The sequence below is a fragment of the Schistocerca cancellata genome, chromosome 11 (genome assembly GCF_023864275.1).
Source record: "Schistocerca cancellata isolate TAMUIC-IGC-003103 chromosome 11, iqSchCanc2.1, whole genome shotgun sequence".
NCBI lineage: Eukaryota > Metazoa > Arthropoda > Insecta > Orthoptera > Acrididae > Schistocerca > Schistocerca cancellata.
The window spans coordinates 42485334-42499668 of NC_064636.1; the positions used below are offsets into that span (position 1 = coordinate 42485334).

The window sequence follows — 14335 nt, forward strand, 5'->3', positions numbered from 1 at the left end:
ACAAACACTGGTAACAGTTACTTCTGTAAAATATCTGGGAGTATGTGTGCGGAACGATTTGAAGTGGAATGATCACATAAAATTAATTGTTGGTAAGGCGGGTACCGGGTTGAGATTCATTGGGAGAGTCCTTAGAAAATGTAGTCCATCAACAAAGGAGGTGGCTTACAAAACACTCGTTCGACCTATACTAGAGTATTGCTCATCAATGTGGGATCCGTACCAGTTCGGGTTGACAGAGGAGATGGAGAAGATCCAGAGAAGAGCGGTGCGTTTCGTCACAAGGTTATTTGGTAAGCGTGATAGCGTTACGGAGATGTTTAGCAAACTCGAGTGGCAGACTCTGCAAGAGAGGCGCTCTGCATCGCGGTGTAGCTTGCTGTCCAGGTTTCGAGAGGGTGCGTTTCTGGATGAGGTATCGAATATATTGCTTCCCCCTACTTATATCTCCCGAGGAGCTCACGAATATAAAATTAGAGATATTCGAGTGCGCACGGAGGCTTTCCGGCAGTCGTTCTTCCCGCGAACCGTACGCGACTGGAACGGGAAAGGGAGATAATGACAGTGGCACGTAAAGTGCTCTCCGCTACACACCGTTGGGTGGCTTGCAGAGTATAAATGTAAATGTAGATGTAGATGTAGATGCATCTGGTGATGCCGTTGCCAGCAGATGACATAGTGCTTAGATGGCTGTGATGGACGCGCTGGGGGCGGAGTTTACTTTACGCGTAAATAAATGATACCGTAGGGTACGTGAAGTGTCTTGTGCTGCACGTCATAAGTTGGCGTGCATATGTTGGATGTAGGTGTTAACTCGGGTGCATAATGAATTTTGGACAGGAGACGAGGTATTAAGTGTTGAGATGTATCAAATTACAGTAACAGAAGTTGTTGTGACTTGGCAAGACAGCCAAGTCACTATGCGAGGATGCCGAAAGGCACGCTTTTAGCTCACGCAGACTGGCGTGAGGTCTGGAACAGTAAAGTAGTTGAGTCTAGTAAGAAAAGAACTTAGTTGCTGGAATACTTAACTTTAATCCATAATTGGTGTACATCGCTCTTGATGATACATAAGTGCAATCTCAATATACACTGGTAATGGCGCTTTGCTAGGTCGTAGCAAATGACGTAGCTGAAGGCTATGCTAACTATCGTCTCGGTAAATGAGAGCGTATTTGTCAGTGTAGCATTGCTAGCAAAGTCATCTGAACAACTGGGGCGAGTGCTAGGAAGTCTCTCTAGACCTGCCGTGTGGCGGCGCTCGGTCTGCAATCACTGACAGTGGCGACACGTGGGTCCGACATATACTAGCGGACCGCGGCCAATTTAAAGGCTACCACCTAGCAAGTGTGGTGTCTGGCGGTGACACCACAGAAGTGATGTAAATGGGAGAAGGAGGGAGTTACAGTTGATTGTTATTGCTGGAATTCATGCCAACTCTTACAGAGATTTTCAGTCTCCATAAATGTTATAATACTGAAAACTAACCTCCTCCCAAACAGGCCGTGAAGGCCCAATTGTACCAACCGGCCACCGTGTCATCCTCAGCGCACAGGCTCACTGGATGCGGATATGGAGGGTCGTGTGGTCAGCACACCGCTCTCCCGGCCGTATGTCAGTTTCCGAGATCGGAGCCGCTATTTTTCAGTCGAGTAGCTCCTCAGTTTGCCTCACGAGGGCTGAGTGCACCTCGCTTGCCGACAGCGCTCGGCAGACTGGACGGTCACCCACCCGAGTGCTAGCCCAGCCCGACAGCTCTTAACTTTGGTGACCTGACGGGGAGCGGTGTTACCACAGCAGCAAGGCTGTTGGCCATTGTTATAAAACACTGAGAGTAAAATACTGACTGTGGCATAACTGAGTTTACCCACTGTGAATTTGTGTCTGTGGTCAAATTTTAGCCAAGTAATTGAGTAATATTTCCCACAAAGAAAAACTGTGAAACATGTGTGCAGTAAAATTTGTTCGAAGAGCGACGGCAGGACTGGTTCGTAGTTAACAAGTTACATTTTGATCCTTGGCATCATTCGTGCATTCATTGTTAAGTGTGATAAATGTACAATGTAAATAGAAAATTGTCAACAGAACAGTGCACATTTGCTTTACATATGTTGTTGTTGTTGTTGTGGTCTTCAGTCCTGAGGCTGGTTTGATGCAGCTCTTCTCCATGCTACTCTATCCTGTGCAAGCTTCTTCATCTCCCAGTACCTACTGCAACCTACATCCTTCCGAATCTGCTTAGTGTATTCATCTCTTGGTCTCCCCCTACGATTGTTACCCTCCACGCTGCCCTCCAATACTAAATTGGTGATCCCTTGTTGCCTCAGAACATGTCCTACCAACCGATCCCTTCTTCTGCTCAAGTTGTGTCACAAACTTCTCTTCTCCCCAATCCTGTTCAATATCTCCTCATTAGTTATGTGATCTACCCAACTAATCTTCAACATTCTTCTGTAGCACCACATTTCGAAAGCTTCTATTCTCTTCTTGTCCAAACTATTTACCGTCCATCTTTCACTTCCATACAAGGCTACACTCCATACAAATACTTTCAGAAATGACTTCCTGACACTTAAATCTATACTCGATGTTAACAAATTTCTCTTCTTCAGAAACGCTTTCCTTGCCATTGCCAGTCTACATTTAATATCCTCTCTACTTCGACCATCATCAGTTATTTTGCTCCCCAAATAGCAAAACTCCTTTACTACTTTAAGTGTCTCATTTCCTAATCTAATACAAATATGTTGTAAATTTGATCAAAATTATGAAGTTGTAAGAAGATATTTTGTTGAAAAGTTTCTGCATTCAGAGCCACCGTGCAAGAAGCTATTTACAAAGTACATTGAACATTTCAGGTGACAAGTTCTGCAGCTGACTTACTATGCAGTGGCTGCCCTAAATTAGTAACTGCAGAAGAAAATCTGCAGCTTGTTGCACAGGCATCCGTTGAATCACCTGAAAAATGTGCAAGAATAGCTTCTGAGGAACTAAATAAAACAATGGAAAATCCAAGATAGAATGTAAGAATATTATGAAAAGGATAGTTGCTACTGACCATATAGCGATGATGCTGATTCGCAGATAGGCACAACAAAAAAACTGTCGGAAAGTGAGCTTTCAACCAATAAGGCCTGTGTCAAAAATAGACAAAATACACAACCACACACTCACACAAACACAACTCACACACATGACCGCAGTTTCTGGCGTGGTCTCGGCTGCCAGAGACTGAGGTCATGTGTGTGCGAGTTGTGTTTGTGTGAGTGTATGTGTGTGTAAGCTGTCTGTTTTTGACAAAGGCCTTATTGGCCGAAGGCTGATATGCTGAGGAACTACATTTTTCTGACAGTAATTTAAGAAGAATGTTACAAATATTACATCTGAATCCTTATAAGCCTACATTGTTACATACACTAAATGAGGATGACACTGATTGAGGATCAGCAGTGAAAATGATTCTAACTCCTACAAAACAATCCTGTGGTCTGATGAAACAAATTTTAAGTTAAACGATAGAATCAACAAATACAATTACGCGTGTTTTTCTTCTGAAAATCTGTGATTTGTTATTGAGGAGGAGTTAAATGTCCCTGGAGTTACGGTCGGGGTTCCGATATGCAGCAAAGCAATGCTAGGAGCTTTTTGTATTACTTGGAACCATGACTGCGGGAAACTACCTTGAAATGTTAAGAGAAGTTATCACTGAGTTAGACGGAACACCTGGATTTGAAGCTGTATGAAACAACCTCATCTAGTATTAAGGTGGTGCTCTATCATACTATAGATCATATGTATGTGTATCTTTGGATGGCAGTTTTCAAAAGTGGATAGGAAAGTGGGGTAAAATCAATTGGTCTCCAAGGTCACAGGGTCTTAGACCATGCGATATTGATGTGTGTTTGTGTGTGGGGGGAGGGAGCACTGAAAGACAATGTTTTCACTACAGAACTATTAAACCTGCAGCATATAAGGAATTTTATTGAACAAAAATTTGAAAAAATTTCAGGTAACAACAGGAAGTTACGTGATGTGATATGTAAATTTGTCTTTGAACGATGTATTAAATGACTAGGAAAGGAGGACACTTTCAACAATTTCAGTTGGGCCGATTCTTTTGTATAAAGCATCAAAGCTACAAAACGCTGTTCTTCATTTTCTGTTAACTGTTTTTTGCCGCACCCTGTATGTTGTGGAATTATACAGTGGACTGATGTTAGTGATATAGACCTACAGTTGTGTGCATCATATCAATAGCACTTCTCAAAAATTGGAATTACCTATGCTCAACCGTGTCAATTCCATTTTGGAGGAGGCCACTAAATCAAGTGGGCAGCTGGTTGATGGTCACATCCGCATAAAAATGCTGTGGACGTGGCGTGATCAAAAAGTAACAGAATTTTTCTTTTTTAAAGAATGTTTGTTTATTCATCAACATCAATTTTGTCTCCTTCAGATATAACACAATTGTGCCAGCACTTTTTCCCATCCTGGAAAGTCTGGAACTCAATTTTCATTAGGCTGTTAATCTCCTTCAATGATTCCGTTTTTATGTCACCGGTGGTGGCAAAGTGATATCCTTTTGTGGTTCTCTTCTGCCTCTGGAATAGAAAGAAGTTGCAGGGGGCTATGTCCAGTGTATACGGTGGCTGAGGCAACATAATGGTTTTGTTTTTCACCAAAAGATCATGAACAAGCACTGAGGTGTGAATGGTAGCATTATCATGATGCAATTTCCACGAGTTGTTCTGCCACAGTCCTAGTTGTTTTCTTTGAACTGCTCCATGCCAGTGGAGCAAAACTTCCAGGTAGTATTCTATATCAACTGTACAACCATATGAGAGGAACTCATGGTGCTCTATCCCATTGTAAAGGAAGAAAATAGCTAGAAGAACTTCCCATCTGATAGAAGTTGTCGATTTTTTTTCGGCCGTTTCTACCGGCAGTTTCCATCGGTACGATTGGGCCTCTGTTTCAGTGTCATACTCGTATACCCACAATTCGTCATCTGTTACAACCTTTAGAAGTTGTGGACTGTTGTCAACTTCATTTGGCAGTTCCTGAGCAATGTCTGTGCGATGGTGTTTTTGGTCAAAATTCAACAATTTTGGAATAAACTTAGCTGGTACATGTTTTATGCCCAAAACATCCAAATAATTGCTTCTCATAAGCCAAACAGTATGGTGTCATCATCAGCAATCTCTCTAGTGGTGATACGGCAACTTTCCAGAACTGTTTTCTTTACTTCTTCCACAGTGTCATCTGTAATTTATGTGTTAGGGCATCCTGGGTGGTCATCGTCTTCACCGTCTTCTCGACCCTCTTTGAAATGTTTGTACTACTTGTAAACTCTTGTCTTATTTGTGGTAGACTTACCAAAAGCCATGGTCAACATTTCAAAAATGGTTCTGCACCTTATTCCATTTTTCAAGCAAAATTTAATGCAAAATCTTTGATCCATTTTTTCCAAAAGTGAAATTTTGCCTGGCTCTCTAAACTCTTACCAAAAGCCATGGTCAACATTTCAGATACGGTTCTGCATCTTATTCCATTTTTCAAGCAAATTTTAATCTTTGATCCATTTTTTTCCGAAAGTGAAATTTCTCCGGGCGCTCCAAACTCATATAACCTTTTCAACTGTCAACAATAAATGAAATTTTTAAAACACTTGAAAATGCAAACATACATCAGGGGCATGTGAACCAACAAAATAAAAAAAAATTGAAAATCAGCTCTACAAAGCTCATGAAATAAAAAAAAAAAAGATCCTGTTACTTTTCAATGACTCCTCACAGTAGTTAAAACAGAGCTGATGCGTGCCGTGGCTAATTTCACAGGTGGTCTCGGGTCTGGCGGAATACGATAAGCCTGTGACAGGAACGGAGCAGGCTGTGCCGAGTACTAATCGTGTGGTGAAGGGTCGGGAATAGGTGTAGCCTAACGGCGTACAGAAGCGTGTTCCCTTCCCGCGTATATTGGACCCCTGTGCAGTCGAGCTGTACCGAGTGTACGGTAGAGATGTCGGGTGCTTTGTTTACAAAAGTGACGCTGGCTGTCGCCTGCAGGAGCCTGAGCCTGAGCTTGCCGCGGGGCGCCGTGCTGCCGGAGCTGTACGACGTCCAGCAGCAGCCGTTCGTGCGCGGCGCGCCGTACCGCAACACCGTCGCCGGCATCCGCAGCCACTCCGTTTCGGAGCGCACCTCCACCCCCACCATATACGAGGAGGCTGTGCACCAGGTGGGTGACCTCTGACTCTCGGTTGTCCTACCATCGGTTTAAGAATGTTTACTGTACTGACAAACCCAACCTTCTCTCATACTGAAAACGTGTCATGAGTTACATATACAGTGTAAACCCTCTTTTACACTTTTTAAAGGACTTCAAAAAAATGGTGAAAAATTTGGGAAATAACATTTTAAGCTGTAAAAGTTACATATAGGATACCCACTTTCATTTACACACTTTATGTATATGTAGATTATAGGCATCAAAATACTTGTCTGGGACTTGTTTCTTGTCTAATAAAGGTCTATTATCTAAAAAAAACTGCTGATGTTATTGGAACTGATAACTGTCTGGGAAGTAGAAACGTTTGACTTGATTTCATATGTCATTATCGATGTTTTTGGAAATCCTCCAGCTGTCACTCATTATTTAAATAGTGAAACACTGCAGAAGTTACATACACTGCTGGCCATTAAAAATGTTACACCAACAAGAAATGATGATGATAAACAGATATTCACTGGACAAATATATTATACTAGAACTGACATGTGATTACATTTTCATGCAATTTGGGTGCATAGATCCTGAGAAATCAGTACCCAGAACAACCACCTCTGGCCGTAATAACGGCCTCGATATACCTGGGCATTCAGTCAAACAGAGCTTGGATGGCGTGTACAGGTACAGCTGCCCGTGCAGCTTCAACACAATACCACAGTTTATCGAGAGTAGTGACTGGCGTATTGTGACGAGCCAGTTGCTCGGCCACCATTGACCAGACGTTTTCAATTGGTGAGAGATCTGAGGAATGTGCTCAGGGCAGCAGGGGAACATTTTCTGTATCCAAAAAGGCCCGTACATGAACTGCAACATACGGTCGTGCATTATCCTGCTGAAATGTAGGGTTTCACAGGGATCGAATGAAGGGTAGAGCCATGGGTCATAACACATCTGAAATGTAACATCTACTGTTCAAAGTGCCGTCAGTGCAAACAAGAGGTGACAGAGACGTGTAACCAAAGGCACCCCATACCATCACACCGGGTGATACGCCAGTATGGCGATGAGGAATACATGCTTCCAATGTGCGTTTACTGCGATGTCGCCAAACACGGATGCGGCCATCGTGGTGCTGTAAACAGAACCTGGATTCATCTGAACAAATGACGTTTTGCCGTTCGTGCAACCAGGTTCGTCATCGAGTACACCATCGCAGACACTCCTGTCTGTGATGCAACGTCAAGGGTAACCGCAGCCACGGTCTCCGAGCTGATAGTCCGTGCTGCTGCAAACGTCGTCGAACTGTTCTTGCAGATGGTTGTTGTCTTGGAAACGTCCCCATCTGTCGACTCAGGGATCGAGACGTTGCTGCACGATCCATTACAGCCGTGCAGATTAAAATGCCTGTCATCTCGACTGCTAGTGATACGAGGCCGTTGGGATCCAGCACGGCATTCCGTATTACCCTCTTCAACCCACCAATTCCATATTCTGCTAACAGTCATTGGATCTCGACCAACGCGAGCAGCAGTGTCATGATACGATAAATCGCAATCGCAATCGCAATATGCTACAATCCGACCTTTATCAAAGTCAGAAACGTGACGGTACGCATTTCTCCTCCTTACATGAGGCATCACAGCAACATTTCACCAGGCAATGCCGGTCAACTGCTGTTTGTATATGAGAAATCGGTTGGAAACTTTCCTCATGTCAGCACATTGTAGGTGTCGCCACCAGCGCCAACCTTGTGTGAAAGCTCTGAAAAGCTAATCATTTGCATATCACAGCATCTTCTTCCTGTCAGTTAAATTTCGCGTCTTTAGCACGTCACCTTCCTGGTGTAGCAATTTTAATCGTCAGTAGTGTACTTTTTCATGCGTAGCACAACACATTTCTAGGATTTTTTCTCGTTGTCAAGTGCAAATATTTACTTAAATATTTTGTTTGGTGTTTGTGTACATGTTGTTCTGCATCTCTTGCACTGTAGTCATCTGTTTGAAGTTACCAGGTACTGTGCCTCCTCAGTTATGTAGAAAACAACACACACACACACACACACACTATCACATTGTCTGTTTGTGTATCATCACAAAAAATACATATGTAAGTATTGCACTTCACAATGTGAATAAATTCTCAGAACTTGTTTTGCTCTTGAAAAAAAAAATATTTAACTGGCGCTGTGTTTAGACCAAACCATTTGTGCAACGCAAAGTGAGTGAAGGTGTCAACTAGCACTACAAGTGACCCAGGTGACAAAACACGCAAAACATGGTTCAACAAGATTGGTGATGATCACAACAATCATGAAACTGTACATGTGCATTAGAGATAGTTTGGAAATGGTTGTGTTTGGTCACGATATCCCCATCGCTCACCAAGCCGAGTAGAGCTTGGCAGCAGCAGGAGGTAAGGGACGAGTTGTTCCAACATTTACAAATTTACTGATTCAAATATGCTAAGTAGGGCACAGTGGTGTCGAGAAACGTAACTACGTAATGTTTGTAAACACTGCTCGATGGCCAACATTGTGCCAGTGTCATTTTATGTCAGTCTCCTCTCTGTGAACTTCTTTTCATAAAGCTTCAATAACAAGAAAATTATAAATATCTTGACACTAAATTGAGTGTGAATTAACGTTGTGCACATAGGAAACTTGATGGGGGTAATAAAAAATGACGCAAATGGTGGGAAAATGTTAATTCTGGGAATGTAAATCCGGGGTTATACTGTACGTTTTACAGTGAACAATATGGTGTACTACTTATATTTTATTTAATTGCCAGACTAATATCAGGCACGTCCCCATCTTCAGTGGCATCTTACACTGAGCTTACAAAAGTCAGGGGAAGCATACACTACTGGCCATTAAAATTGCTACACCACGAAGATGACGTGCTACAGATGCGAAATTTAACCGGCAGGAAGAAGATGCTTCTTGGATAAATGTTATCTCTGATCACTTTATCTTGACTAGGTGTTAATCTTCATAAGGCATACATTTTGAATTCTTTATTTAGAGTTTCATGCTTCGCATCATCTGATAGTCTTTCATTTAGTTCTTTCCTTGTAATAAACGTTGTTAGTTACATGGTATTTCTGTTAGTCAAACTTTCAATAGCGATAATATTTTGTCATCAGTAGCTCCGGTCAAGGTCAGAATAACCAATTTTTTTAATATCTTTTGCTACCAAAGGGAAGTCATTAGGGACTCTAGATATGAGGGTGAGTCAAATGAAAACCTTAAATATTTTTTTAAATATTATTTACTGTGCAGAAGTGGTACAAAGCTGTATCCCTTTTCAACATAATCTCCCCCACGCTCAATGCAAGTCCTCCAGCGCTTACAAAGTGCATAAAGTCCTTTAGAAAAAAATTCTTTTGGTAGTCCGTGCAACCACTCGTGCACAGCGTGGCGTACCTCTTCATCAGAACGGAACTTATTTCCTTCCATTGCGTCTCTGAGTGGTCCAAACATACGGAAATCACTTGGGGACAAGGTCTGGTGAGTATGGTGGATGAGGAAGACACTCAAAACGCAGGTCTCTGATTGTTGCAGCTGTTGTACGGGCAGTGTGGGGCCTCGCATTGTCACGTTGCAAAAGGACACCTGCTGACAGCAATCCACGTCGCTTTGATTTGATAGCAGGATGCAAATGATTTTTTTAGGAGATCTGTGTATGATGCACTGGTGACAGTGGTCCCTCTAGGCACGTAATGCTCCAAAATGACATCTTTTTCGTCCCAATAGAGAATCAGCATAACTTTCCCTGCTGATGGTTCTGTTCGGAATGTCTTTGGTTTTGGTGACGAGGAATGGTGCCATTCCTTGTTCACTTTCTTCATTTCCAGTTGGTGGAAATGAACCCAGGTTTCGTCCCCAGGAACGATTCCTGCAAGGAAGCCATCACCTTGTCATTCAAAGCGCCGTAAAAGTTCTTCACGAGCATCAGCACGTCGTTTTCTCATTTCAGGAGTCAGCTGCCGTGTCACCCATCTTGCAGACACTTTGTGAAACTGGAGCACATCGTGCACAATGTGGTGTGCTGACCTGTGACTAATCTGTAAACATGCTGCAATCTCATTCATTGTCACTCGGCGGTTTTCCTTCACTATGGCTTCAATGTTCTGTGGAGTCACAACTCGTTGTGCCTGACCTGGACGAGGAGCATCTTCCACTGAAGTCACACCATTTGCAAACTTCCGACTCCATTCGCAGACTTGCTGCTGTGACAAACATGCATCACCGTACTGAACCTTCATTCCTCGATGAATTTCAGTAGGTTTCACACCTTCACTACGCAAAAACCGAATAACAGAATGCTGTTCTTCCCTGGTGCAAGTCGCAAGTGGGGCGGCCATCTTTATACTGATGCTGGGACGGTATGTGTGCATCTGCACTATGCTGCCACCTACAGGCCATTCTGCACGCTGTTTGTAGCACGCTTACCAACTTACAGGATTAACGGCGCGAAATTTTGATTTGTTATTACACATTTAAGGTTTTCATTTGACTCACCCTCGTATTTGGGGTGTTATACAAAGTACCACAGTATTGTAAGGATACTGCAGATGACAACCATATGTTTCTTGCTATGAAATGAAATGGCACCGCTGACCACCACTTCTGGTTGTTGGGCCGTATGACGAGCAACAGTCAGATTGGTATCCTGCTCCTGTCCAGAGCATCTCTAGACACATTTTCAGCCTGAAATCTCATTGACTGGGGTAGAATTGTCTTCAGTGATGAGTCACACTTCTTCAGTGATGAATCCTAATTCGATCTTAGCCCCAGTGACTCGCGAAGACGTGTCTGGAAAAACCCTGGACAGCAGTGGGATACTAACCTGTCTGTCGCTTACTGTACAGCCTGAGAACCTGGAATGGTGGACTGGAGTGACATTTTATTTTCATAGCAGGACCCCTTTGGTTGTCATCCATGGTAACCTTAAAGAACAGAGGTATACAGATGATACTCTGTGCATCGTTCTATTGCCCTTCACAGAAAACCATCCTAGGCTTACATTTCAGCAAGATAATGCCCTTCTGTGCACGGCAAGAATTTCTACTCCTTGTATTTGTGCTTGCCAAATCCTATCTTGGCCAGCAATGTCGCTGGATCTCTCCCCGAGTGAGAACGTTTGGAGCTTTATGGGCAGAGTCTTCCAACCATCTTGGGATTTTGGTAACCTAAGACACCAACTGGACAGAATTTAGCACAGTATCCCTTAGGAGAACAAAATAACTCTATCAGACAATGCCAAGCTGATTAACAGCTTGCATAAGTGCCAAAGATGGACCAATGCATTATTGACTTGCTCAGCTTGTAAAGTTCTTTCTGTTCAATAAATCAACAAATTCTTCTGAAACTGTAATCCTTTACTTGTCCGTACATGTACAGGGTTATTACAAATGATTGAAGCGATTTCACAGCTCTACAATGACTCTATTATTTGAGATATTTTCACAATGCTTTGCGCACACATACAAAAACTCAAAAAGTTTTTTTAGGCATTCACAAATGTTTGATATGTGCCCCTTTAGTGATTTGGCAGACATCAAGCCGATAATCAAGTTCCTCCCACACTCGGCGCAGCACGTCCCCATCAATGAGTTGGAAAGCATCGTTGGTGCGAGCTCGCAGTTCTGGCACGTTTCTTGGTAGAGGAGGTTTAAACACTGAATCTTTCACATAACCCCACAGAAAGAAATCGCACAGGGTTAAGTCGGGAGAGCGTGGAGGCCGTGACACGAATTGCTGATCGTGATCTCCACCACGGCCGATCCATTGGTTTTCCAATCTCCTGTTTAAGAAATGCCGAACATCACAATGGAAGTGCAGAGGAGCACCATCCTGTTGAAAGATGAAGTTGGCGCTGTCGGTCTCCAGTTGTGGCGTGAGCCAATTTTCCAGCATGTCCAGATACACGTGTCCTGTAATGTTTTTTTCGCAGAAGAAAAAGGGGCCGTAAACTTTAAACCTTGAGATTGCACAAAACACGTTAACTTTTGGTGAATTGCGAATTTGCTGCACGAATGCGTGAGCATTCCCTACCGCCCAGATTCGCACATTGTGTCTGTTCACTTCACCATTAAGGAAAAATGTTGCTTCATCACTGAAAACATGTTTCGCACTGAACGCATCCTCTTCCCTGAGCTGTTGCAACCGCGCTGAAAATTCAAAGCGTTTGACTTTGTCATCGGGTGTCAGGGCTTGTAGCAATTGTAAACGGTAAGGCTTCTGCTTTAGCCTTTTCTGTAAGATTTTCCAAACCGTCGGCTGTGGTACGTTTAGCTCCCTGCTCGCTTTATTCGTCGACTTCCACGGGCTACACGTGAAACTTGCCCGCACGCGTTCAACCGTTTCTTCGCTCACTGCAGGCCGACCCGTTGATTTCCCCTTACAGAGGCATCCAGAAGCTTTAAACTGCGCATACCATCGCCGAACGGAGTTAGCAGTTGGTGGATCTTTGTTGAACTTCGTCCTGAAGTGTCATTGCACTGTTAATGACAGACTGATGTGAGTGCATTTCAAGCACGACATACACTTTCTCGGCTCCTGTCCCTATTTTGTCTCACTGCGCTCTCGAACGCTCTGGCAGCAGAAACCTGAAGTGCGGCTTCAGCTGAACAAAACTTTATTAGTTTTTCTACGTATCTGTAGTGTGTCGTGACCATATGTCAATGAATGGAGCTACAGTGAATTTATGAAATCGCTTCAATCATTTGTAATGGCCCTGTATGTCATATGAGGCATGTTTTTTAAGTAAGGTTCGTTTTGTTGTAGACACTAGTATTTCGCACACATACCAACACGAGAGCATGCATCATGTCCCGGCATGCCTCGGGAACAACTGTGCTCAGTTTCAGCTCTGTAGCTAACCTGCACGGCTCTGTTCAGTGCATTCAAAATGTTTAAGACTGTCAGCTCGCCCGCCGTGTGTGAGGTCCGCTCAGTGATACGGTTTTTCTCAGCAAGGAACCTGTCTGCTGCAGAAATTCATCGACATATTTGCGAAGTGTATAGTGACACTGTTATAAGTGAAAGCAAAGTGCGTAAGTGGGTACGAGAATTCAAATATGGCCGTGACAACGTCCATGATGAGGGCTGGTTACAGACGATTTGGTGGCTTCAGTTGAAGAGAGGCTTCGTGAGAACAGGAGCTTCACAATAACAGGTCTCTCAAATTAATTTCCTGACGTGTCGATATCAGTGCTTTACAACATTGTTTCTGAACACCTAAAGTTTAGGAAAGTGTGCTGCTGTTGGGTCCTGAAACTCCTAACAGAGGACCACAAAAACCAAGGATTTGAGTGTGCGATGAAGTTCTTGACTCATTATCACGAAGAAGGTGACGACGGCTTCTCGAGTCAGATCATAACTGGAGACGAAACGTGGGTTTCGCATGTCACGCCCGGGAAGCAACAGGGCATGGAATGGAGACACACAAACTCGGCTGTAAAGGTGAAGGCCAAACAGACCCTGTCCCAGCGCAAAATCATGGTGTCAGTGTTTTGGGACAGGCAACATGTTTCGTTGGTCGACTTCGTACAACGAGGAACCACTATCAATGCAGGAGCATACTGCCAAACCCTGAGAAAGCTACACAGAGCGATTCAAAACAAAAGACATGGCATGCTGACAAAGCGAATTGTCCTTCTCCATGACAATGCAAGACCTCACACTGCAGGTCAGACCCACGAGTTATTGCACTGTTTTGGCTGGGAAATTTTAGACCACCCACCCTACAGTTCTGACCTTGCGCCGAGCGATTACCATCTGTTCCTCCACCTCATTGGCAACCGTTACAATGACGACGACAATGTGAAAACGGCAGTGAACTCTTGGTTATTGAAGCAGGTGGCAAGCTTTTATGAAGAGGGTAATTTAAAATTAGTTGAGAGGTATGATACATATTTGAACAAACTTGGCAACTATGTCAAAAAATAGAGTGAAGTTTGTACCAGTACTTTCTAGAAATAAATTTACTTTTTTCAAATAACCTTTCATTGTGTACTTACGTTCAAACGTACCTTAAAGAACATGCCTCGTATCTACTGATTTCCATCCCAGTCAGACAAATCCTTCTTGGTGCATCTTTTT

At 43.3% G+C, this 14335-nt stretch overlaps 1 protein-coding gene across 1 annotated transcript in view; it reads left to right on the forward strand.

Moving 5' to 3' along the window:
* LOC126108164 (uncharacterized) overlaps nt 1-14335 on the forward strand; it is a 193784-nt gene that overhangs the window by 99171 nt on the left and 80278 nt on the right. Inside the window, exon 11 of the mRNA XM_049913407.1 lies at nt 6066-6237. Within this exon, the coding sequence (XP_049769364.1) occupies nt 6066-6237 (172 nt within the window). The remainder of the gene's footprint in view (nt 1-6065; nt 6238-14335) is intronic.